Genomic DNA, 24890 nt, shown 5'->3' with positions numbered 1-24890 from the left:
GCTAAAAAAATGTCATCATCAAAGTCGTCCAAACCCGTTTCTTTTTAAGTACAATCACTTTCAAAAAGTTCCATTTTTCAAATTCAGAACCTACCTTGTGGGTTTCCTTGGCAAAGGTATGATTGAACTAGAGATGGCGGCACCTCACTATTTCTCTCGTGTCACATGGCTTAACATAGCAGACATTCTTTCCCTATAAATAGGACCTTCCATGTTGCCACTTCAGCAATACAAATCAAAACTAAGATACACATTTTAGAGTTTCACCTAATTACACCTTGACCTTCCTTCAACATGGATACAAGACTCAAGTCTAGTGTCACTTTACTCACTCTTATTCCTCTGGCTTCTTTGTTTATCTCTTTGCTTCCTCTATCAGAAGCCAGGCCACTTAGTCCTTTACATGCCAAATATGGTACCATTAGAGAGGTAAATCGAGTCTTCAGGACATTGAAGAGTTCTGGGCCAAGCCCTGGTATTGGGCACAGGCTTAAAAAGCTTCAAGATTTAGGAGGGATGAAGGACTCTGGCCCAAGCCCTGGTGTTGGGCACAGGGTTAAAAGGCTTCAAGATCTTGGAGGGATAACGGACTCTGGCCCAAGCTCTGGTGTAGGCCACAAACTCAAAACGGTTCAAGATTTTGGAGTGATAAAGAATTCTGTTCCCAGTCCTGGTCAAGGACACAAGCACATCACCAACAACCATTCATAAAGTGCCCATTCTTTTGCATTTATATGCTGATGTTAAATATTCTTCTTTTAACTTATTATTATTATTATTATGAGAGATGATGTACTGCATATATATGAAATTAGGCAATAATCCTGATGTACTTGTTACCTAGGTGCATGTAATGTTGCCACTAAACTTGTTATTAATTGATGATCAAACTGAAAATAATACACATTGTGGGGTCTGCATTGTAACATGGCTTTGATCTGACCCTTGTGGATTATTTTCTTTTCTGCCTAATGCTATAGCAGATATATTCAGAACATCGTGGAGAAATTTTAATTTTTAGCGTATACTGCTTTGCAACATTTGTTTAATACAGATATGCAGTTTATATATAAGTCGCTCTACCAGTTCATTTTCTTCTCCATTTAAGAGAGATCAGTCCCAAAAAGCTAGGGAAAAAAAAAATGTTGTCTTTGCCAAAATCACGTAATGGCAAGTTTGATATATTTTCTAGAGGTAAACTGCTCGATTTCTGGTTTTTTTTATCAAATTTTACATACAAAATTATTCAACGACGTTGGTGTTGTTCACAAAGTTTTTGTATAAAAACTATCACAAATTATTAATAACTAATCAAGTTTAGAGTGCGAAATAAATATAATACAACCAATGCTGCTCATGTGGACCAATGATTAACATTCATTTGTATATACTTCTATTTAATGCAGAGTAAAAAGGTTACTCTTTTATGAAAGTGTTGAAAACAATTAGAAAAAAGAAGGTTGAAGTTGAAACAGATTAAGTAAAATAAAGAAAAGTCAAGAAAAGAAAATTAATGAATAATCTCGGTGATTCAAAATTCATCATTGATATAAAGATTCCTCCTTTAATATTTTTGTAAATCAGATATGCTCATCAACAAGCTCAAATAACTCATCTCTTCTTGCTTTTCAATAACTAAAACTCTTTAATTACTTTTCTTATGTATTAATGAGCAACCCTAAGCAAACTTTTAAAATTTAATTATTAAGATACAGAGAAATCACCATGATTACAAATATTTTATAATTAAAAATATAGAAAATGGGTATATATTTATGTACTTTATACGAGCTATACAGGTTCTCCTATGAAGCAAATTGAAAAGAAGAGAGAGAATCTTATGTCGGAGTTTGGAGAGCAAATTCGACAGAGAATTTGAAAATTTCCAAAATGACAGCAGACACATGATGTAAAGAGTGAATGTGACAAGACGAGTTAGCACAGTGTCATTCCCCTGACTTTCATGGATGGCAAAGCCTAATAATGGGCTAATAGTAATGCAAGCTTTTTTGTTTTTTGCTAAATGGGCTAATATTAGTTTATATCTCAAAACAATTTACACCCAGGTGGGCCTCCCTTCCTTCTTTTTTTATCCACTCACCACCAAAATGATAAACTAGATTTAGGCCCGTTTGTATAAGTTTTATGAAAAATAATTTTAAAGATTTATTAATAAGTATTTGTGATTTAGAAATTTTGTGAAAAGTAAAAATTATATTTTGTTTTGTTATAATTAAAAAATCAATTTCAAAAAGTCTCTAATATAACTTAATATTAAGTATGAAGTCCTCTGCCAAAATACTGAGTCATTAATTTATTCAATAACTCACCAATATAATTGCCAAGCAAAGGACAAAAATCAACAAAAAAAGGTGAAGATTAGTTAATGTTACTCTCCTTTGTCTTTGAAATTCATGAAGTATAACTGTAGAAAATTATTATTTACTAATAAATAAAAATTATCAAGTATTAATATAATATTTATTACTGTATTTTTATATAATAAAGAATATATTATTATTATTATTATTATTATAGAGTTTAAAAATTTATACTAACAAATAATGCATTATATTAATATTTAAAATATTGATAATATATATATATATATATATAGTCTTGTCATATAAACCTTTAATTAATGTAAAAATAGAATGTATTTAGTTAAGCTTGTGAAAATTGAATTAACTGTCATATAAGTTCTTAGCTTATCCAATAAATTTTACAAACTAAAAAATTATCAAAATAAACTTAAGGTGTGTTAGGTTTTTGGAGGAAAGATAGGGAAAGACTATTTAAAGTATATATAAAAACTTACATTAAATATGTAAAAGTAAATTTAATATTAACATATTATATTTAATTTATTTATTAGAACAGAACAAGGTAGGAAATATTGTTAAAAGCGTACAGTCCAAAATTGCGAATGGGGGACAAGCAGTGCCAAATTGAAGATGGTTTTGATTTTAGAAGGATGAATGTTGCAGTGAAGTTGCATGGGGTTGGTATAGAAGCACATTTATGCCATAAAAGGATATTAGACAAAATAAAATGGGGTCTCCACCTTTCAGCAATGAAATTCATTCTCTTACTTCCAAGCAAAATAAACTCTTTCTCCTTCAAATTTAAACTCATTTGCTTGCGTGTTGTAGTTTCACTCAGAGCCAAGAGTGATAGACTAGTGTCATACGTCTTTGTAATTAGTCAAAGCGCCAAAGGTTGAGGATCGATTGAGAATTGGCTAGTCAATGCATTCCCTTGCTCCACCTCAACCCAACCATGTACAATACAAAGCCAAACTGATATAAACAAATCTATGCTTATCTCATTTGGATTTTATGGAATATGAACAAAAAAACTGATAAAGGGGGAAAAATAATTGTAAACACTTCAGACTATTTTTTCTTTTTTGTTGCGTTGTTCAAATAATTGTTAACAAGTTTTGTTTTATAATATTTTCTTTGTGTAGCATTGCTGTATCATTTTATTATGACTTTGTTATGTCTTTAATGTGCCGTTTGGCTGTTCTTTGAATTTTAATCCTATGATTGTTAACAAAAAAAAATCTGGACTCCGGATATGCCAGGAAAAATATGCATAAATGACTTTAAAAAATGATACTAATTGTTTGAAAAAATATATATATACTCAAAAGTTTAGCTACAGACAAAAGTAATTCATGCAGGTTTGCTGATCTACCAAACTGGTGGCTGATCTCATGTTAACTGAAAAGGTATTCAGTGTTTCTGCGTACAGTGCATTGAACTTTTTTGTGATGATTTATTTACATGCATGAATGTGGTTCGTCCATTTAACTTGCATTTGAAAAATAAAAAGCACAAAAGTATATATTCCAACACACACTCTTTCTGTCTCTATTTTCACAATAAAGAAAAGTGTAAAAATGACTAAAAAATTTAATGTCTAAATAACAAAGTTATATTATAAACCAGTCTGTTCTGAAGACAACAAAGGATTCATATAGCTTTAGGGTACACAGTTTGAGTGTCTATACTAAACACCATGCATAAATTAAAAAGTAATTTTTTTACAGTTGTATTGGGTGACATAAACATCTAAACGGGGTGTTAAAATAATATATGTAATGTCTTAATGATACAGATTTGATATTCACTTTTTGACACAATTAATTACATAATCTGTTTTCATAAGTGGTCTAAAAAATTGGTGTTTGATTTTATATTTTAGACAATGATTTTATTACAGTAATCATGAATAGAAAAAATTATTTTCTATATTTATGATAGTTTTTTAATTTCCGACACGATTTTTCATCGTTGTCATAAAAAAAATATTGTAGTGAATATATTTATCATTTACTTCCTTGAAATATTTTATGGAGTTTAAAACTTGGAGGGGCAAAATATTATGTAAATGGAAGGTGTCAGCGCTGGTAGTTTATGGGCATTATGACATTATGTTATCAATGAACAGTGCCTGGTTGTGATTCGTGACTCAAGTATGTAGGACATGACACACTCCTATACGAACAACACTATAAAAGGAAGCGAACTATGGTGAACTCTTCACAAGTTGCAAACAAGATCATATACAGCCCCTGCAAGCCTAAATTAATATTGCCTTATTCATTTGCAGAATCTAGCTCCCCTACATGGCTGCAAAACTCCAATCCTTTGCCTTCATCGTTATCCTTTCATCGTGCTTATGGCTAAACATCCAAAATGGGATGGCACGGCCACTTAACACTTTAGTGCTGCATAAAGATGCTGATCAAGAACCGAAAAATGCTATTTTGGACTCATCACACACAGTTGTGAGAAGCTTGATTGTGGAAGGTGATCATACACAGAAGACCATCTTTCGGAAACTAGAAATTGACGGCAATGGTCCAAGCCCCGACGGACAAGGGCATAAAGGGACACCAAATTTATCCTCTCAACTCAACAATTAGAGTTTCTTAACGGACAAAGTTACCGTACTCAAATAAAACTTTTCGTTTTTATGTTATTTGAAATACTTTACTTCGTTCTGGTGGGATTGTGTCTTCTGTCGTTGTCATTGTCTTTCTGTGTTTCGTTTTTCTTTTCTTCTATTGTTATTATTGTTGTTATAGTGAATGTCTTTGTCATTGTCGATCGATTGTGATTCTGGGTTGAGATGTTAAGCTTTGCTTGACCCTACTGAACAATATAACGTACAATTAATGCAGTATCTATTTATTTTTATATCTGAAAGTTTAATTCATCAGAATTCTCACGTGTATTTTTTCACCTTCTCAATCTTAATTTTGAGAATTTGATCATGTAAAACTATCTGTATCACTTTATATTATAGTTCTTCCAAAATTTTGATCATTAAGTTAATATTTTTAAAAAATTATGTTGTCATTTTAATTTTTTAAAGATTTCATCGCCAATTTTTTAAAAAACTTAATTTGTCGTCAAAACATTTTTTTTATCATTAATTCAGTCTTCGATAAAGGGTTTTTATGATGATGACATTATAGATATTTAAATGATTAATTTAGAAAAAAAGTTAAATATTTACATAATTAATATGATGATAAAATCTTACAAATTTAATATGATGACAATTTAAATATTTAAAAGACAAATTTGATGACCAATTTTTTAAAAGATAAATACGATGATGCAAATGACTTTGAAGGACCAAACAGATTATTTTTCTTTAATAAATTATCTAATCATCAATAATAATTAATTTTATTGTATTTAAGTTAAAATTTATATTTACAACATAATATTCTGATTACTTAACAATATAAAAATGTTGATATAAACAATGTATCAAAATTAAAGTGATATTTTAAACTCTTCTAATTTTTTACTTCATTTATTTTTAAATTAGATATCCTTCGCAGTATGATGTGAGATTAACTTTGCATGAAATTGGTTCAAAATTATTCTAATCATAGTTTTTCTTTTTGGTACATCTAATACAAAGTTTAAATAATCAAATAAATGTTAGGTTATAGACTCTAGGACCACTGTGCTTTAGTTACCAGGAAAATCATGAATGAATGAATGGGTTCACCAAATTAAAGAGACACAGTGATTCATGCAGGTTGCATATCTACCAAACTAGTGGCTGGTCATATGATGAAAGGAAGAATGACCTTATTCATGTTACTGGAAAGAGTATACACTGTATCTAGTTCAGAATGCATTTGCCTCCCTCGTTAGAGATGGCTAACACCAACGTCGTTCATCCATTTTAGTTTTAACATATGATTTAATAAAGATAAATATATTAAATGTAATAAAATTTATTAATTAAAAATTTTAATATATATTTTAAAAATAATTAAAAGATTATATAAAAGATAAATTTTATACTTAATCGGATGGTATTGTAGTTTTTAAAATTAATAATTTGTTTAACGCAAGAAATATAACAATTGTGACATTATCATATGACGAGATTAGAACTGACAAAATATTTTGCTATATCTAATATAACAGGTAACATCTAATTAAAGATATAAAATTTACATAAACTTATATAATTTGATTTCCAATTTAATTAAAGATATAAAATATTAATTCTTAAAATTTAGATGATTTATTTTCTATTTTTAAAAAAATTATAAAAAATATTATTTTTCATTTGGTTTGAATAAGTTTTTTAATTTGAGTGTGATATTTTAGATACAAATTCACACAATTAGCATATATTTGACTTGTTATAAATCGAAATATTATTAATTTAATTTTTCACAAATTAATATGATAAAAATATCAAAAGAAAAATATTTTCAAATGCAAAAAAATATAATATATGAACGAAACGAAGCATGAGATCCAAATAGAAAAAAAACTTTATTTTATATGTTTTGAGATTGAAATAAAAAAATTAGATAATATGCAGTTAATTATATAGAAACAATTATTGCATTTTAGTACACATTTATTGGATATATAAGACGCAAATAGATTAAAAAAACCATGAGCTTTGAGTAGAGGTTGTAATATGCAAGCAAGTTGCAAATGTCAGATATTTAAAAAATTGTAAACAAAATCTAAAAAATTAAAAGATACAAAGTTATTTTAAAGAAGGAAAATCTAGAAAATAAAAACAATGAAAATATTAGTTAAATAAAAAGGAAAGATGAACTTATTCTGGGAAAGAATATGAAAATAGTTAAAATGAACTTAAAAAATGTCAAAAACATAATAGTAAAAACTAAATATCGTTTTTATATATATATTAAATTTAAAATTGAATAGATTATCTGAAAATTTTAATGACGATTAAATCAAATTTCAATGATGATCAAATTTTAATATTTGAAAATCACAGCGAATGAAAAACAATGTATTTCTTAAATTATTTCAATTTTATGCTTAAAAATATAAAATAGACGCTATTTATTAAAGTCAGACATTAACAATAATATTTTAAAAACTAAAATGCTTATCTATACAATTTCAAGTAAATCAAACAAAACCTCCTCTAAGCAACAGTATAAAAACGAGTGCGCAACAAGCAAAATCATAATACAGCCTCTAAACTCAAATTTAACTGATTGATTTGGTTGAAGCAATTACTTGTAGTCATGGTTGGAAAATTCGAAAGCTTTGCCTTCTTTCTCATGGCTATGCATGCAACAAGGGATGTCTCGGCCACTGAACGCTTTGGTGCTGCATGGAGATGCTAATGAAGAACCAAAGAGCACCTTTCTGAAGTCGTCGCACATGATTGTGAAGCACCATATCATTCCAAAAATAGCACTTCACAACGGTGGTCCTAGCCCTGAAGGACCAGGGCAAAAAAGTATAGGTGGACCACGATGTGTGTTCCCTCAACTTATCAATTAGAGCTTCATAATAGCCAAGAACTTACCATTCTTCTATATATATTTTCTATCATGTTCAGTGTCCTTTTGTGAGTTTGCTTTCTAATAGTGAATGCTTTCTATTCCGTTTTGCCATAATAATTATGGGCCTTGAATACAATTCGCTTAAAAACAAGCACAAATTTGTGTTAAATATGCTCATTAATTAACTTGAAGACATTGACACTTGGTCTTTTATTTCTTAATTTAAACAAGCTTGAGTAATCATTTGCCCAAAAACAATCTATGCTTTCTGATCTTAGACCTAGTCATAAACCCTCTGAAATTCTAATTTCCTTTTCCACGAACAGTGTATTATATTTGATTGATTTTATAATTATATAAAATTATTTATTTTTACGTCTTTTAATGTTTATAATATATCACGATGTTTTGTATTTATAAAGTTTTGTTCTTTAATTATTAAATTATATGTACATTTGTTTTAAAATAAAATATCTGTGTATCAGATTACTCAATTAAATTATTTGATCTTTATAAAAAAAAATGCTTTACTGATAAATGCAAAAAAAAATAAAATTAGTTATTAGTTAATAAAATAATTAATGATTTTTAATTTGACACCAATGCTAGATATTAATATTGAAAAATATATATATATATGCATTTATTAGAATGATGCAAATTAGATAATATTTTCAACAGATATTAGATATGAGAGATGAAAGTTTGGTGAGGCAAATTTTAAAGTGTAAAATAAATAAAGATTAAAAATATTAATAGACAAACGAACTCTGCTGTTAATATAAGTTAAAATGATAAAATTAAAAATTTCATCTTCTAAATATATTAGTTTACTATGTACAGTAATATGTTGTACTTCGTATATTTAATTTATATATTATATCGTCAAATTATTTATATACACGTAACTAATTATTTAAATATTTAAATTCACTCTTAATATACTAAAATTTACAAATTTTAATATTTAATAATGTACGTAAATACTGCACAATTTTATAAGCCGACCTAATAAGAAGGTACGTAAGTCGTCCTACAGCTAATTAATTGATTAGTAAATTATTATATTTTTTATTTTTGATATTTTTATATTCTTTAATTGAGAAGTAAAGATATATTTAAAAAAGTATGATAAAAAATGGGGTTGTAGCATTTTTGAATTGATTATCCTGTTTGGGCACTTTATAAGCCAACCCCTTCCACTCGTCTCATTTCCCTTTCCCACTTTCTTTGTGATAATTGTGAAACCAATCTATCGATGGCAGAGGACAGAAAGGAAGAACTTCATGTTCTGTTGGTGGCATTTTCAGCCCAAGGTCACATCAACCCTTTGCTAAGGCTAGGCAAAAGCCTCCTAACCAGAGGCCTCCACGTCACACTCGCCACCACCGAATTAGTTTACCACCGCGTGTTCAAGTCCGCCAACACCGCCAATACCGGTGACACCACCACCGTCCCCTCTTCTATCACCACTAACGGAATCCAAGTGTTGTTTTTCGCCGATGACTATGGTAGCGGCCAAGACCACAAGTTGACCAACCCTGACCAATACATGGAACTTATAGGACAATTTGGACCTGCCAACCTTTCCAACATCATCAAAGACAACTTCCTTAATGGTTCCAAGAATCTAGCTTGTATTATTAACAACCCCTTTGTTCCATGGGTTGCAGATGTAGCTGCCCATTTCAAAATCCCATGTGCTTGTCTCTGGATTCAACCATGTGCTCTCTATGCCATATACTACCGTTTCTACAACAAGTCCAACAAATTTCCCACTCTCGAGGACCCTGAAATGAGTGTCCACTTACCAGGTCTTCCTTTGTTACAACCACAAGACCTTCCATCTTTTGTTCTTCCATCAAACCCCTTTGGAACATTGCATAAGGTTCTGTCCGAGATGTTCCTAGACATGAAGAAGCTCAAGTGGGTGTTGGGAAATTCATTCCACGAGTTAGAGAAAGAGGTAATAGATTCCATGGCTGAGATATGCCCAATAACAACGGTCGGTCCACTTGTCCCTCCATCGTTACTAGGCCAAGATCAAAGTGAAGACATTGGAATCGAAATGTGGAAGCCACAAGACTCGTGCATGGAGTGGCTCAACCGTCAAGTTCCTTCTTCTGTTATATATATCTCATTTGGAAGCATCGTTGTGTTATCATCCAAGCAATTGGAGAGCATAGCGAAGGCTGTAAAAGACAGTAACCGTCCTTTTCTTTGGGTCATCAAGCGTCGAGAAGGAGAAGAAAGTTTGCCACTGCCAGAGGAGTTCTTGGAAGAGACCAAAGAGCAAGGCATGGTGGTGCCATGGTGCCCACAAACGAAGGTGTTGGTTCACCCTTCAATAGCGTGTTTCTTAACACACTGCGGGTGGAATTCAATGCTGGAAGCCATCACTGCAGGCACGCCCATGATTGCTTATCCTCAATGGACCGATCAACCCACAAACGCTAAATTGATTTCTGATGTATTCCGTTTGGGGATTCGTCTTAAGCAGGACAGTGATGGTTTTGTTGCACCAGAGGAGGTGGAAAGAGCTATTGATGAAATTGTTGTTGGGCCAAGGTCGGAGGAGTTTAAGAAAACTGCGTCGGAGCTTAAACGGGCGGCGGGGGAGGCGGTGGCTGACGGTGGCTCGTCGGAACGGAATATTCAATCATTCGTGGATGAGATTATTGGTGCCAAAGTTGGATGATAGAGACCGTCGGCGAACACTCTTGGAAAGTAACACTGTTCAGTAAATTGTCGTTATTGAATGCTAACGTCATTATGGTTTTGGGTTACGCCATGACTATAATTGGCCACAAAAGAATTCAAAGCTTGTTTCTTTCTTTATTTCTTTCTTACTATGAATATAGTTTGCTGCTTAGGGTCATTTGATAGCAAGTGGGTGGTGGGAAGGTCTATGTGTTTTTGTCTTTTTTTCTTACTTGTCCATTTCTATCCTCTTTCAGATATTTTGGTGAACATTTTTTAAGAACTACATAGTGCCTGGTTGATACAAAGTCTTCATTTCCCACCAAATTTTACTATAATCGTCTTCTTAGTTCGTGATTCAACCATCTTATTAGTAGAATCGTTAAAATGGGTTAATTTACTTACTTCAGTTATATGCATCACCGATCAAGTTACTCGTTTATGAAACACTCGTTTATTAGTATATCTCATTTCACGTTAGGACGTGCATCTACGTTTACTTTAATATTTAAATACTTTTAAACGTGTTTTTTAATACACACTACATCATTTGTTAATATCTTTTAATAACTTATATATTTAGCTGTTTTAAAATTTTTCATAAATCTTTTAACTTAAATAAATAAAATTACTTTTAGGACCGTAAATTACATGATTGATTTTTAATTTAAACCAGTGATTACAACTTTTGTCATCTGCATGAGCCCATTAAAAACACCTTGTTTACTATACACAACTACACAAGTGTAGATGACTTATATTTAGCCTCTCAAGTGAGAATTTCAATTGAGGCCCAAGTTTCCACCCATGATATTTAGTCTCAAGTTGCCTTTACATGCTTAAAAATCAGCGTCTAATTTTGCAATATGATATTGTATTTGTATCCCATTAAAATTATGTTTGTTTTAAAAAAAACATTTGTTAAAAAAAATGTCTCTTTTTTATTCAATTGATGAATTCTTATTAAATTTATAATTTAAAAAAATATAAATCATACTTTAAAACTTCTAACTAAGAAAATAAGTTTACTTAAAATCATCACACAAAGACAAAATTGTTTTGTTTGCAAAGATGTAGGGTAAAAATGAAAAAAATTAATAAAAAAGAAGAGGGAGTGGAAGTTAGCTAGTACTTTCTATATTTTAAATTGGACTCATCTGAATAATAATTGCATTGATTAAGATTTTAAAATAAAAGCATAAAAACTCAACAAAAACACACCATTTATTAAACGAAATAAAACATCCTGTTATACTTTTAATAATCATAATATTTTTCGTTTTAAATGATTTGATGTTTAAAATTTTTTTACTGATTAGAGAGAAAAAGAAAAGGTGAAAAGAGGTCCAATGACTTTTTAAGAAAAATGCATCAAGCTTTATCTTTTGGGCTACAAAGAGAGGAGAATCGAATATCTATTTGTCGACCAAAAAGGCAAAAAGAACGAACAAACAAATCTGTAGTGGATTGAACTCTCGATGGGAAATACGTGATTATGAATGCAAATAGGAAAATACGTGAGAGTTTATTTTTGTTGCATAGATAATGATTTCGGTGTCTATGTATTTCATATTACTATTTATTTAAATGAAATATTTAATGGGTCTTTTATTACAAAAATTCGTAATATGAGAAATGTAATTTTAGTAATAAGATTAATTTAAAATTTTGATAAAATAAAATACAGCAACCAAATTGAAAATTTAACTTAATTAAAAGTATTCTAAAATAAAATTTAAATATAAAATATAGTTAATATATAATACGTAAGTGTATTAAGTAAAACTGATAAAAATGAACTATCCATTCCATTTGAGCTAGTTCACAGTAGACAATGAATTTTGGCGATTCAACTGAAAAATTCACCTCTAATTTAAACTTATAAAATAGTATTTAAGACAAATAAAGTCTAATTAGACAAATTTATTTTAATAGTTCTAATATTAAGTAATAATTATTTGTTAGAAATGATAAACATTATTATATACTCATATATATATATATATATATATATATATATGTGTATATAAATCACACTAATTTTTTTATCATTTATATTTAATTATATATTTAAAATGAACTATTCTTATAAAAAATAACCTAATATGCCCTCGATATATACGTATGTGCTGACGCACTCAAGAGTTAGACATGTTATACATATACTCATTTTAATAATTTTTACAAATAATTTATGCTTTTGTTTGATAAATAGGTGTTTGTTTCAATGGTTTTTTCAAAAAAAATATAATTATTTATTTTAAAAATACTCTTATAAATTTATGAAAGATAAATAGTTATTTCGTTTAATATATATTAATTTAATTTGATTCTAGTTATTAAAATAAAAACAAAATAAAGTCTTAGCACAAGGAGAATTTGTTGCCCACACGTCTCCTCCTCGTACGGATAAACCAAAGCAATACTGTAAGTATAAATTTTTATTATTAATCCAATTTTTACTAAACCAAAGCTATATTAATCAAATTATAATAGTTAATAATTTCATTTAACAGAAAATAATAATTTTTTTCATATACAAAAATTTGAATTTAAAATTTTATTTAAAGTATATCAAATCGCTTATGTCACCTAAATTAATTTTTATTAATTTTTAAACAGTATTTTTAATACATATAGAGCGAGGGAAAAAATAGATAAATATAAATTGGATAAAGATGACGTATATATTATTTATTTAATCTCAGCTTCGATTTTTGAGGACACAAGTACATAAGTGATGAGGTCTCGAGCTTTAATCTTTTATTGGAGCTTGTGGATGGAGTTTCTATTAAGTTACTACAAGAAGATAAATGAGTATAGAGGGCAGATTCTTCAGGTTGTTATTCAGTGCAATCTGCGTATTCATGGCTATTTGAACTTTTTGGTGGTCCTAATAGTGTAAATCAGTGTACGGTAGATGCTTTGCAAAGGCTATGGAGAGGGAAGGTCCCTCTTAAGTGTCTGGTTTTTTCTTGGCAATTGTTGTTAAATGCACTTCCTTGTAAAGGTTTACTGAATGATCGTGGTGTTCAAATTGATGATATAACTTGTTGTTTCTGTCATGGTTTGGAGGAACTTCTAACTCATTTATTTTTAACATGCTCAGTTTCATCTCAAATCTGATATTTTACTGCGCGTTGGCTTGGATTCTCACTGGTTTTGCCTTCAGATTTATCGACTCACTTGCTTTCTTGGGTTAGTGTTGGCTGTAGTAAAAGAGAAGGAATATGCTTATTAATTATTTGGGTAAGTACAATGTGGTCTTTGTGGTTGCATAGAAATAGAATTATATTTTCCAATGGTGTTTTGGATGAGAAGAAAGTCCTAGATTCTATTATTCTGAGATCTTGGAAATGATTATCACTTGTTAGTAAGGGAGAAACTATTATGTTAGCTGATTGGTATTTGAACCCACGAAATTACATCTGTCTTAATTTTGCATAAGTATATTTTTGCTTTTTATTTCTCTGAGTAAGTAATTTTTTGTATATATGAGTTTTGAGTTCCCCTTAAACTCTTTTTAATAAGATTTGTTTTGCCTATAAAAAAAAAAGTGATGAGGTTATAGCTAATAATGTCATTTTCTAATACAAGGTTTAATCTTCCATATTAGTGTATATATGTTTTTATTATCGTTTTCAAATTTGATGCAACTTTAATTTTTAAAATAATGTATTTGAATAAAGCTGTATTTTTAAAAAATATATATTTTTACAATATTTTTAAAACACACTTTTTTGTGTGGGTAAAATGGTGTGCATTGTCACAAGTACTGACAGCTAATGATTGCGACTGAAGTTGGTTTCGTGAATTATTATTGGAAAAGTCGTGGCCGCATGTAATAAAATAACACCCTGCACAAAATATACCTTATTATTGACTTTATAATAATTTTTAACTATAAAATTATAACTATTGCCACTCTGAAATATTTTATTGACCACGAATAACAATAGATAAAGCATTCAGAAAATTTATTTATAATGAGTACAATATTTATATGTTATATAAATATAAATATAAATATAGATAAAACTCACAAATTTTAATAGAATTGAGTGCGGTTATGAGTATATATGTATATATATATATATGCTTAAAATTTATTCTATAGTTATACATTAAATTTATGTATTATTATATTACTTATGTGAAGTTATATAAGATTAATATAAAAATATATTTAATAATAAAGTAAACTAAAAAAATTATTTTTATTTATATTTTTAATAAAAAAATTTATTTATTATTTCATATTATTTAATTATTACATAGTTGATATAAAATTGACTTTTTTTAAAATATTATTTATATATGACACACATAAAATATTTTTCACACAAATATCTTTATTAATAAAATCATATTGATATTTAAATCATAAAGTGAATGATAAATAATAAATATATTGTAAATATTTTATAAATTTTACAATCACTTACTATTACCGTAAACTTATTATTTATTGATAATATTTAAATTTTATTTTTTATATTTTAATTTAAAATAATATTTTTCTATACAACATATGTATTACAAGCACAATTATAATCGATATAATCTAAATAATATTATTTTTATTATTTATTCATATTTAATGAAGTTTTTAAAAAGATATAAAATATAAAAAATTATTGTTAATTTTTATTTGTTAATTTTTTTTAGATAAAAGAATATAATTTTTTAAATATACACATATATTTTTTTATTATAATATTTTATTGTGACTATTTATCTTTTATTCAAATTTTTATTTTAAAATTTATATACATTATAAATATTTAATTCATTAAAATAATTTTTCAAAAATTTATATTTTTGATAAAATACTTTCGTATAGTATATGAGTTAAAAATACTAGTATTAATATATATATGTGTGTGTGTGTGTATTAATTATATTATTTTAATTAAATATATTATTTTTCTTATAATTTTAAATTCAAAAGTTAAAAAAAAAATTATGTATCCACTCTTTGTTGTTAGTACTTGAACTTCTTTATCCTAACTTTATTCTAATTCTCAATTTCTGTCTTATTAAAACCTAATAACTATGAAACATTATTCATTAGAGTTAGTTGTCAATGCCGCCACAAGAGGTCACCAAGTGATCCCATACTAAGGGACACCTATTGTGCAGATATATTTTGTTGTCGCTTTGACATTGCCGATCGATTGAATCTCACATAAGATAGGGTTATCACTGACAAATAACTTGTGTGTTTAGTTTCGCTTATTATTTCTAAAAATTTTAGTTTAGAAAATTATTATATTAAGATATATTTAGCACTTGTGATCTTTAAATATTTATTTTTTTTATCTATATTTGTACCTTATTCGGCAACTACATATTAAATTTTTGTATTATTATATTACTTATGTGAAATTATATAAATATATTTTTTTTTTATAAATATCTTTTCTCAAACAAGCACGGGTAATGGGTACAAGATGAGTATGTCATTAATCCATAAGGATCAGACACCTATATTACAGGACCCTACAATCCATAAATCCCACATGGGGTGTGGAAGGTTTTGATCATTTTGTTCCAGGGGAATAGCTTCTTATCATATTGCAGCAGGAACATTGGGCATATTAGCGGGTCTTTTCCATCTTAGTGTGCGTCCACCGCAACGTCTATACAAAGGATTGCTTATGGGAAATATTGAAACCGTCCTTTTCAACAGTATCGCTGCTGTCTTTTTTTGTAGCTTTTGTTGTTGCTGGAACTATGTGGTATAGTTCAGCAACTACTCTCATTAAATTATTTGATCCCACCCAGAAAATATGGATACAAAAATTAATGTTCATATCCAAATATGAAACTGAGTATGACTATCTTTTTAAAATGCGAGTATAAGAATAGATATTATAATACTCTACTCATACTATATCCATTGCTATCCCTATTATTTACCACTTCAAAGTAACAAAAATCAATAAAACAAGACTAAAGGTGTAAATTACAAAGTAACACTCTTATGCAAACAAAAAAAATTCCTGATTTAATAGTGAATTAAATAATCTCTCCCTTTCTTCCTCTTTTTCACACTCGGTAAACATCATACCAATCAATGTAAAAGTATTTTAAATATACAAAATTTTATTTTATTATATGAAATAAATTTCTTAAACAAATTAGTTAGATGTTGTCATAATGTTATTCTAGAATGAACGAAAAGTCATATCGTACATCGCTGTCGGCAATGCAAGTTGCGATGTTCTCAAATGCGATTGCAGCTGGTATATTTATTAAAGATGTTAAAAAAATACATTATCATTGTGAATTAAGCTAAAATATTTTCACTATTTAATATTTTTTATAAAATATAAAACTCATTAATCTAATTTTCAGTTTGAATATTATTATTAAAAAGTCAAATTTATAAATATGAAATAAATAAATATTTTATTATATTTTGTTTCAATTTATAATATATCTTTAAAATATAAAAAAATATCAACCTACAAACATGTAATTATATATATTTTGATATAACGTATGAAATAATTCATCAATTAAATTAATAAATTTTATAATTTATAAAAATTATTGAGTGTTAAATATCGTAAATACTTGAATTTTAAACCCAATATCAACTTATTTTCAATTAAAATATATTAAAAATACACTTTGGTCTTGTTGTAAATAAATATATATAATTTTAATTTATTATTAATATTCTTCAAAACATTTCAATTTTGATATAAGATAAAAGTTATTTCTTATTTTATAATTTATTTTGGTACTTCTTACAGTACGTTTAAAATTGAAAAACATTATATATTATTTTTAAATTAAAAAATGTGATTTCTTTAATATTTTGAAAATATTTATTTATTAATTCATCATGTAATAGAGCATAAAATATTTCTTATTTCAAAGAATTCAGTAAAATTTATCATTTATCTTTTAATAAATAAATGAATTCATTCAATCTTGTTTTCAACCAAAGTTAAACTTCCAAACCTACCCAATCACCAACTCACTGTGTTTGTCTTGCGTATACGAATCAACTATGATTTTCCAAGCGTATCAACTTTTTGTAGGCTTCTTATTTTTTACTTTCAACTTAAAGTCAAACGATATTATTAAAAACAAATTAAACATAGACGTTCAAAAAAGAGAAGATATAAAATAGGAACAATAAATATTAATAAATAATGTAATATAAGTGTATAAAATAAAAAAAATAAATAGTTGTGAAAACTAGGTATTAACTCTTCAGTAGTTGGATGCTGTCCAGTCTCGAAGCAGAATGATCCCATGATAGCTGAACCGAACGTACAAAATGGATATTAATACTGTTACTAATGTGTTTAAAAATTCAAATTATTATTATAAAACAGTACATGGGTGTGTGAGGAGGAAGGGCATAAAGCAGGAGAGAAAGTATAAGATTTTCTGTGAAGAAACACCTCATTATCCACGAATAATTATATAATCAAAATTGATTTCTTTAACTTGACGTGTCTTCTACAGAAACGGTGGCACAAAATATTATTATAAATTATTAAATTTGAGGTAGAACAATACATCTATTTTGTTTATTAATTATTTTTATCATCTATCAAGTCAGAATGATTAAAAGGTATATAAAGTATATACCCGTGCCACGTTATTTAAGGCTATTCGCAAGAAAAAGCAAAGAAGGAAGAGAATGATCGGGTCCGAAGCTCCCATTAACGTCTTCATGGTGTCCTTTCCAGCACAAGGCCACATAAACCCTTTGCTAAGACTAGGTAAGTTCCTCGCTGCAAAGGGTTTGTTCGTAACCTTTGCCACCTCAGAGACCGCTGGTAAAGACATGCGAACCGCTAACTCCATCAGTGACACATCAGTGACTCCAGTTGGTGATGGTTTTCTCAAGTTCGATTTCTTTGAAGACGGTTTAGCAGATGATGATCCCATTAAGAAAGAACTCAGTGATTACTGTGCTCATCTTGAGCTTGTTGGGAAGCAATACGTTTCCCACATGATCAAGAAGCATGCTGAGGAAAACAACCCAATATCATGTATCATAAACAACCCTTTTCTTCCATGGGTTTGTGGTGTAGCTGCTGAACATGGTATTCCTTCTGCTTTGCTTTGGATTCAGTCTAGTGCTGTTTTCACCGCATATTATAGTTATTTCCACAAACTGGTACGTTTCCCGTCACACGATGAGCCTTATATTGATGTTCATTTGCCTTCTATAGTCCTTAAGTATAATGAAGTCCCAGATTTTCTGCACCCGTCTAGTCCATATCCATTTCTTGGGACACTCATATTGGAACAGTTTAAGAACTTGTCCATACCGTTCTGCGTGTTGGTGGACACCTTTGAGGAACTAGAGCATGATTACATCAACTATATTTCAAAGTTTGTGCTTATGAGACCCATCGGTCCTTTGTTCAAAAACCCAAAAGCAAAAGGATCGAGAGATATACGTGGTGATTTCATGAAGAGTGATGATTGTATGGAGTGGTTGAACTCGAAGGACTCAGCATCTGTGGTGTATATCTCTTTTGGAACTATTGTGTTTCTGCCTCAAGAACAAGTGACTGAGATTGCACATGGACTTCTGGAGTCTAAAGTCTCATTTTTGTGGGTGATAAAGCCACCTCTTTTGGAATTGGGGCTTCAGCCTCATGTTCTGCCAGATGGGTTCTTGGAGGGAACAAGAGACAAAGGAAAAGTGGTGCAGTGGAGCCCACAAGAAGAAGTGCTGGCTCATCCTTCCGTGGCATGTTTTATGACACATTGTGGCTGGAACTCTTCAATGGAAGCACTAACATTGGGAGTGCCGATGTTGACATTTCCAGCATGGGGTGACCAAGTCACAAATGCAAAGTTCTTGGTAGACGTTTATGGGGTAGGGATTAAGTTGGGTTATAGTCAGTCTGAAAAGAAAGTGGTAAGCAGAGAAGAGGTGAAGAAGTGCTTGTTGGAAGCAATTGTCGGGCCAAAAGCAGAGGAGTTGAAGCGAAACGCGTTGAAGTGGAAAAGGGTTGCAGAGGCTGCAGTGGATGACGGTGGGTCCTCTGACGGACATCTTGATGCATTCGTGGAGGATGTGAAAAGACGTGGCGCTTTTGGCATCAACAAGATATAACGACCTTGATGCTATGATGTACAATCATCCGAAAGAAATAAATTCCTTAGTGCCATGTCTTATTTGGGGTGGAATTGCCAAATTAAATGCGGGCTGACCCGTGATGCTAAAATGTCCCGCTTCCAATTTCCATCTAAGACGATTAAATGTTCTGTATTCTTCTGTACTATTTAGGGACCGGAGCATTTAGTGCATTTTTTCAAAAATGAAAACAATGTAGTTAGATCAGAATCTACAAAATCCACTTTTATTTTACTAAAAATAGATTCGTTTAAAATTATGTAATATAGTAGCTGATAGCACCGCCTCAAGAAAGTGAAACTCCCGACAGACAGAGTGCCTTGCTCTCTGTTAGGGTTCCATATCTCCGGACGGTGGTGGCTCCTCAAGCCCTGCAAAGGATATGATATTTTCACAACGTCATCTCTTGAGTTTCCCTCAAAATCCCGCATTCATAGAGCGACCTAAAGCAAAGAAACGCTCAACTGAGTAAACAGATATAATGGTCCAAAGCAAGAAAAAGGTTTGAATGGAACTCTCCCTTCAACATTCCAGCCCTAAAGGGAATATGCAAGACAATAAAGATTTTGGAAACTCAGGAAATAAGGTGTCATCTAACCCTAACCTTAATTCATACTCTAAAGATAAGGTTTTTGCGTCTAAAGACCTAGATCTATTTCTTGATGATAATGAGATAACAAAATCAATCTTAGATGACTTTGATATTCTCTTAGATAATGATAAAAACGATACTCTTGATCTAATAGATAATTTTTTAAATCTTTATTGTGATATTCGTGTTTCTCTAAAAGATTACAAAATATTGTGTTCTTTCTAGAAACAAATATTAATAATAAAACTCTTAGATAAATTTATTAGGTTTAGTTTTTTATTGAGAAACTGAATAATATTTTGGAGAAAAATAGATCTCTCACAATATTAAATTATAATAATGACTTTTTTTTTATAAAATCTGAAAGCTTAAAAGATTACAAATTTGCATTATTCAAAAGACCCTATATCATTCTTGACCATTACCTCCTTATCCAAAGATAGAGGCCCCTATTCAGGCCAAAGACCAATACCTAAGGAAATAGTTATATGAGTTCGCATATCAGACTTACATTTAGAGTTGTATAATAAAAAATTTCTTTGTTAAGTAGGTCGTTGTTTAGGGTCCATGTTCAAAGTGGATCTCCATACCTCTCCTGTCGAAAGGTAGATTCACTAGGATATGTGTCAAATTAGATCTTAAGAAGAAACTCATCCCCTCTTTTAAAGTTTTAAGTCAAGAGTTTCGAGTAAAATATGAGTTACACCATATTTGTTTTAATTATAGGTGATATGGGCATCATGTAGACTTGTGTCCTGAGGCCCCTAGAGTCAACCCTGAACTTAGTGATCCCAATTGTTCCCTAAATACCCCTATGGATGTGGCTGCAGTGAATATGTTTCTACTCCTACTTTAAATCAAGATAGACCCCCAATCCCTACAGATGTTATTCCTCATGAGAATTAAGGATCTTTTGGACTTTGGATGCTGGTTAAAAAACCTTTAAGAAAAAAAAGTATCTCAAATTAGATCTTTAGGAACTTTGAAAGCTATTGATAAAAGTCAACCACATCAATCAAGGTCTAGGTATGATATACTAGGTGCCTCTAACTATGAGCAGGAATTAAATGAGGACTTGGAGAATAGGGAGTGAGACAAAGAAATCTAAGCATGGTAAAATTGGTAACATAGGGCAGCTTGCTTATACTAAATTGAGTCCTCCTAATAAACTTGTTGGAGACCCAAGGCTAGGTACTACCACTAGGAAAATCTAGAAAACTAAATCTAAATCTAGGTCTGATAAACATGTGGATGATAAGGTTGAGCCTCCCATGATGCAGAACCTAAATCTCCTAGTCAATCAACACAGGCTTTCTATTAGAGTGATACTTTTCAATTAATGAGACACATTGAAAATGACCTTATCCATAATAATCCCAAGGGATGTCTATCCATGACCTTTTGGATGTAAACTATGGGGCGAATTGGCTTCACCCTCATATTAAGAAAGGTGACCAAGAGAAAAAAATCCCCTATATTAGACCTCCAAATGGAGGTTGATTACAATAACATACCATTATCCCAGTTTCCTATCTCCTATAATAAGCCCTCTCAGTCAGAGTCTATTTCAATCAGTGACTAGCATCCTCACGATGCACCCCAATAGAGTTGTTATAGGATTTATGAATTGTCTTTTCTGAAATTGTAGGGGAGTTTAGTGTAAAACCTTTCCAAAGATAATAAATGATTTAGTTAATTTGTACAACCTAGACTTTGTGACTTTATTTGACCTATAATTAGTTCTATCAAGGCTGACAGGATTATTCAAAGACTTAACCTAGACAATTCTATCAAAGTAGATGTTGTGAGGTATTCTAAGGGGATTTGGTATCTCTGGAACACTGATAGGGTTAAAATTTCAATCTTATCCAACTCTAAGTACATTGTCTAACTTTTAGTTCATAACATAGAAAGGGAAGATTGGATCCTGTCTTTCATTTATGCCAGCCCTCATATCAGTCAAAGAATAGAATGTTGGCAGGACCTTATAGATTTCAGTTCCTTTGTGCATAGCCCCTAGCTTGCTGGCTAGGGATTTTAATTCTACCCTCTTTGACTCTAAAAATGTTAGGGACAAATCTACTAACCCTTTGTACTTAAAACACTTTGTTGATTATCTTAATAAGTGTGATTTAGTTTACCTTGGCTATAAAAGTAATCCGCATATCTTGAGTAGGGGTAATCTTAAAGAAAGGATTGACAGAGTAGTGGTTAATGAGGCTTGAAATCTAGCTTTCCAGCACAACTCTATTATTCATATTCTCATCCCTAAATTAGACCATGTAGGCCTTTGGTTGAGGATTATGAGTATGGACTTTTTTCTAGAAAGGAATAAACCTTTCAAATTTCTTGCCCTTTGGCTAACTCACCTTGACTTTAATAACCAAGTTAGAAATTCTTGGTTGTCTACTAGTTCTTAGAATGAAAACAGTAATAAGTTTAAGGCTAATATCTCTAGCTGGAATAGAAAATTTTTTTGCAATATTTTCAATAGGAAGAAGCGCCTTTTTAGGAGAATTGAAGAAATCCACAATAAACTTGCCTATGGCCACAATCCTTTCCTCTCTAACCTGTTAAACACTCTTTGGAAAGAGTATCAAATTATCCTAGATCAAGAGGAAGTCTACTAACTTTATCGTTATAGGAGTACCTAGGTCTGTTTAAGTGATAGGAATACCAAGTTTTTTTATAGAGCAACTGTTCAACGTAGTCATAAAAACTTAATTGAATATTTGAAAGATAATAAGGGGAGTTGGATCTATGACCCTGCCAAGTTGAAATTCATGGCCCTTAGTTATTTTAGAGATATTTATCATGACCCTAATCCTGATGACAATAACCTGACCTGTCAGGTTTCTTTCCCTCCCCTTAGAGAGGAGGATAAGGTATCCCTTCTCTTAAGCATATCCCTAGAGGAGGCCAAAGCTGCTCTCTTTAATATAGCTAATCTTAAATCTCTTGGTCCTGATAAGATCCATACCATTTTCTTAAAAAAAAATTAGTGGCAATTCTTTGCCCCTCTTATCTTCAAATTTGTTCTGGATATTTTCAATAATCCTTCTAAGATCGCCTCAATCAATGAAATTGGGATAACTCTTATCCTTAAATCTGATAATCCTGAGCATATTCGTAACTGCAGACCTATTTTCATCTGTAATATCAATTACAAGATTGTGACCAAGCTTATTGCTAACAGACTTAAGAGGTTTCTAAACCATATTGTATCCTCTAACCAATCCAGCTTTATCTTTGGCAGGAAAAAGGTTGATAACTCCCCAATCCTGTAAGAATTAGTCCATTCTTTCCATAGGTTGAAAGGGAAAAAAAGGCTACATGATTATAAAATTAGACATTGAAAAAGCTTATGACAGATTGAGATAGAAATTCATCATTGATACCTTACTAAAATTGGTCCGCATTCTGACTTAGTTTCCTTAGTCCACCACTGTATTACCTCCCCCACCTTCTCTCTCAATTGAAATAATGGTACTACTGATTCTTTCAAACCATCTAGGGGTATTTGCCAAGGAGACCCCCTATCTCCCTACCTCTTTGTCCTATGCATTGAGAGGTGACCCACCTAATTAATGAAAAAGTGTTTAGTAAAACATGAACTCCATTTTCCTTTAGTAACTAAGGGCCTGCCATTTTTCATATTTTCTTCGCCAATGACATTATTCTTGTTGCTGAAGCTAATATTCAGCAAGCCTTAAACATTAAAAATACTTTAGAAATTTTCTGTGCTACCTTAAGGTTAAAAGTTAACCCCAATAAATCTTTCCTCATCTTTTCTAAAAACACTACCCTTGATCTCATTCAAGGTATAAGTGATACTGTAGGTATAAGTCCTTCTAACCAAATTGATTCGCATTTGGGCTTTCCTATTACTCATAGCAGGCCCAACAGAGGTCATTACTCTTACCTTATTGATAAGATTAGAAAAAAAAACTTAGTCTTTGGAATATGAAATCCCTATCCCTTGCCAGAAGGGTCACTTTGGCGAAGAATAATGCTTTAGGATTTAGGACTTAGGAATAATGATTAACTAGCAAAAAATCTTTAGGCCCAAGAAAGATGAGAGCCTTGGATTTAGGAACCTTCAAACTCTAAATAATGCTTACCTTATAAAATTATGGTCGAGGCTAATTACCTCTCCTAAATCTTTGTGGGGTCAAGTCCTACACAGTAAATACAAATTTTGGTTAGGTAAAGGTCTTTAAGCCTCCCACATTTGGAAGGCTCTTTTATCTATTTGGCCCAGTTTCAGTAACGAGCTAAGTTGGAAGCTGGGGGATGACTTTTCTGCCACGTTTTGGGTGGATAATTGAATGCTTGAATTCCCTGTGTTAGCTAAACTAACTAAAACTCGTGTTTGCCCAAGACCTAGACCTCCCTGTTGTTTTCTTTTCATCCAACAATAACTGGAATTGGGAGAAATTTTCTCCTTATCTCTCTATCCAAGTCTGCCAGGCCATATCCCTCATAGAGCCTCCTTCTAAACTGGGTGGTGATGACTCGATGTTCTAGAATAGAACTAGTAATAGGATATTTACAATTAAGTCTGCTTATAATTTATTCTTTAATCTTGACTTGATGACTGAGTATAATGGCAAGGTTTTTAAGCTTATCTGGGACTAGGAAAGTCCCCCTAAACT

General features: G+C 30.5%; 3 protein-coding genes across 3 annotated transcripts; all 3 read left to right on the top strand.

Moving 5' to 3' along the window:
* Nucleotides 1-233: 233 nt before the first annotated feature.
* Nucleotides 234-911, top strand: LOC113873780 (precursor of CEP16-like). Its single transcript, XM_027512090.1, has one exon. It carries the CDS (start codon nucleotides 295-297, stop codon nucleotides 709-711), a length of 417 nt encoding a protein of 138 aa, XP_027367891.1. The 5' UTR covers nucleotides 234-294; the 3' UTR covers nucleotides 712-911.
* An 8057-nt stretch (nucleotides 912-8968) lies between these two features.
* Nucleotides 8969-10957, top strand: LOC113872730 (UDP-glycosyltransferase 84B1-like). The gene has a single exon (XM_027510509.1). It carries the CDS (start codon nucleotides 9081-9083, stop codon nucleotides 10518-10520), a length of 1440 nt encoding a protein of 479 aa, XP_027366310.1. The 5' UTR covers nucleotides 8969-9080; the 3' UTR covers nucleotides 10521-10957.
* Nucleotides 10958-18124: 7167 nt separating this feature from the next.
* Nucleotides 18125-20376, top strand: LOC113872258 (gallate 1-beta-glucosyltransferase-like). The gene has a single exon (XM_027509679.1). It carries the CDS (start codon nucleotides 18189-18191, stop codon nucleotides 19620-19622), a length of 1434 nt encoding a protein of 477 aa, XP_027365480.1. The 5' UTR covers nucleotides 18125-18188; the 3' UTR covers nucleotides 19623-20376.
* Nucleotides 20377-24890: the final 4514 nt, after the last annotated feature.

Source organism: Abrus precatorius, unplaced genomic scaffold, assembly GCF_003935025.1.
Source record: "Abrus precatorius isolate BTA unplaced genomic scaffold, Abrus_2018 Scaffold7, whole genome shotgun sequence".
Classification (NCBI taxonomy): Eukaryota; Viridiplantae; Streptophyta; class Magnoliopsida; order Fabales; family Fabaceae; genus Abrus; species Abrus precatorius.
This window is presented reverse-complemented; position numbering and strand designations above follow the sequence as displayed.

Bases quoted from the DNA above. Each gene is read 5' to 3' on its own strand.
- LOC113873780 (XM_027512090.1), top strand. From the start codon at position 295: ATGGATACAAGACTCAAGTCTAGTGTCACTTTACTCACTCTTATTCCT.
- LOC113872730 (XM_027510509.1), top strand. From the start codon at position 9,081: ATGGCAGAGGACAGAAAGGAAGAACTTCATGTTCTGTTGGTGGCATTT.
- LOC113872258 (XM_027509679.1), top strand. From the start codon at position 18,189: ATGATCGGGTCCGAAGCTCCCATTAACGTCTTCATGGTGTCCTTTCCA.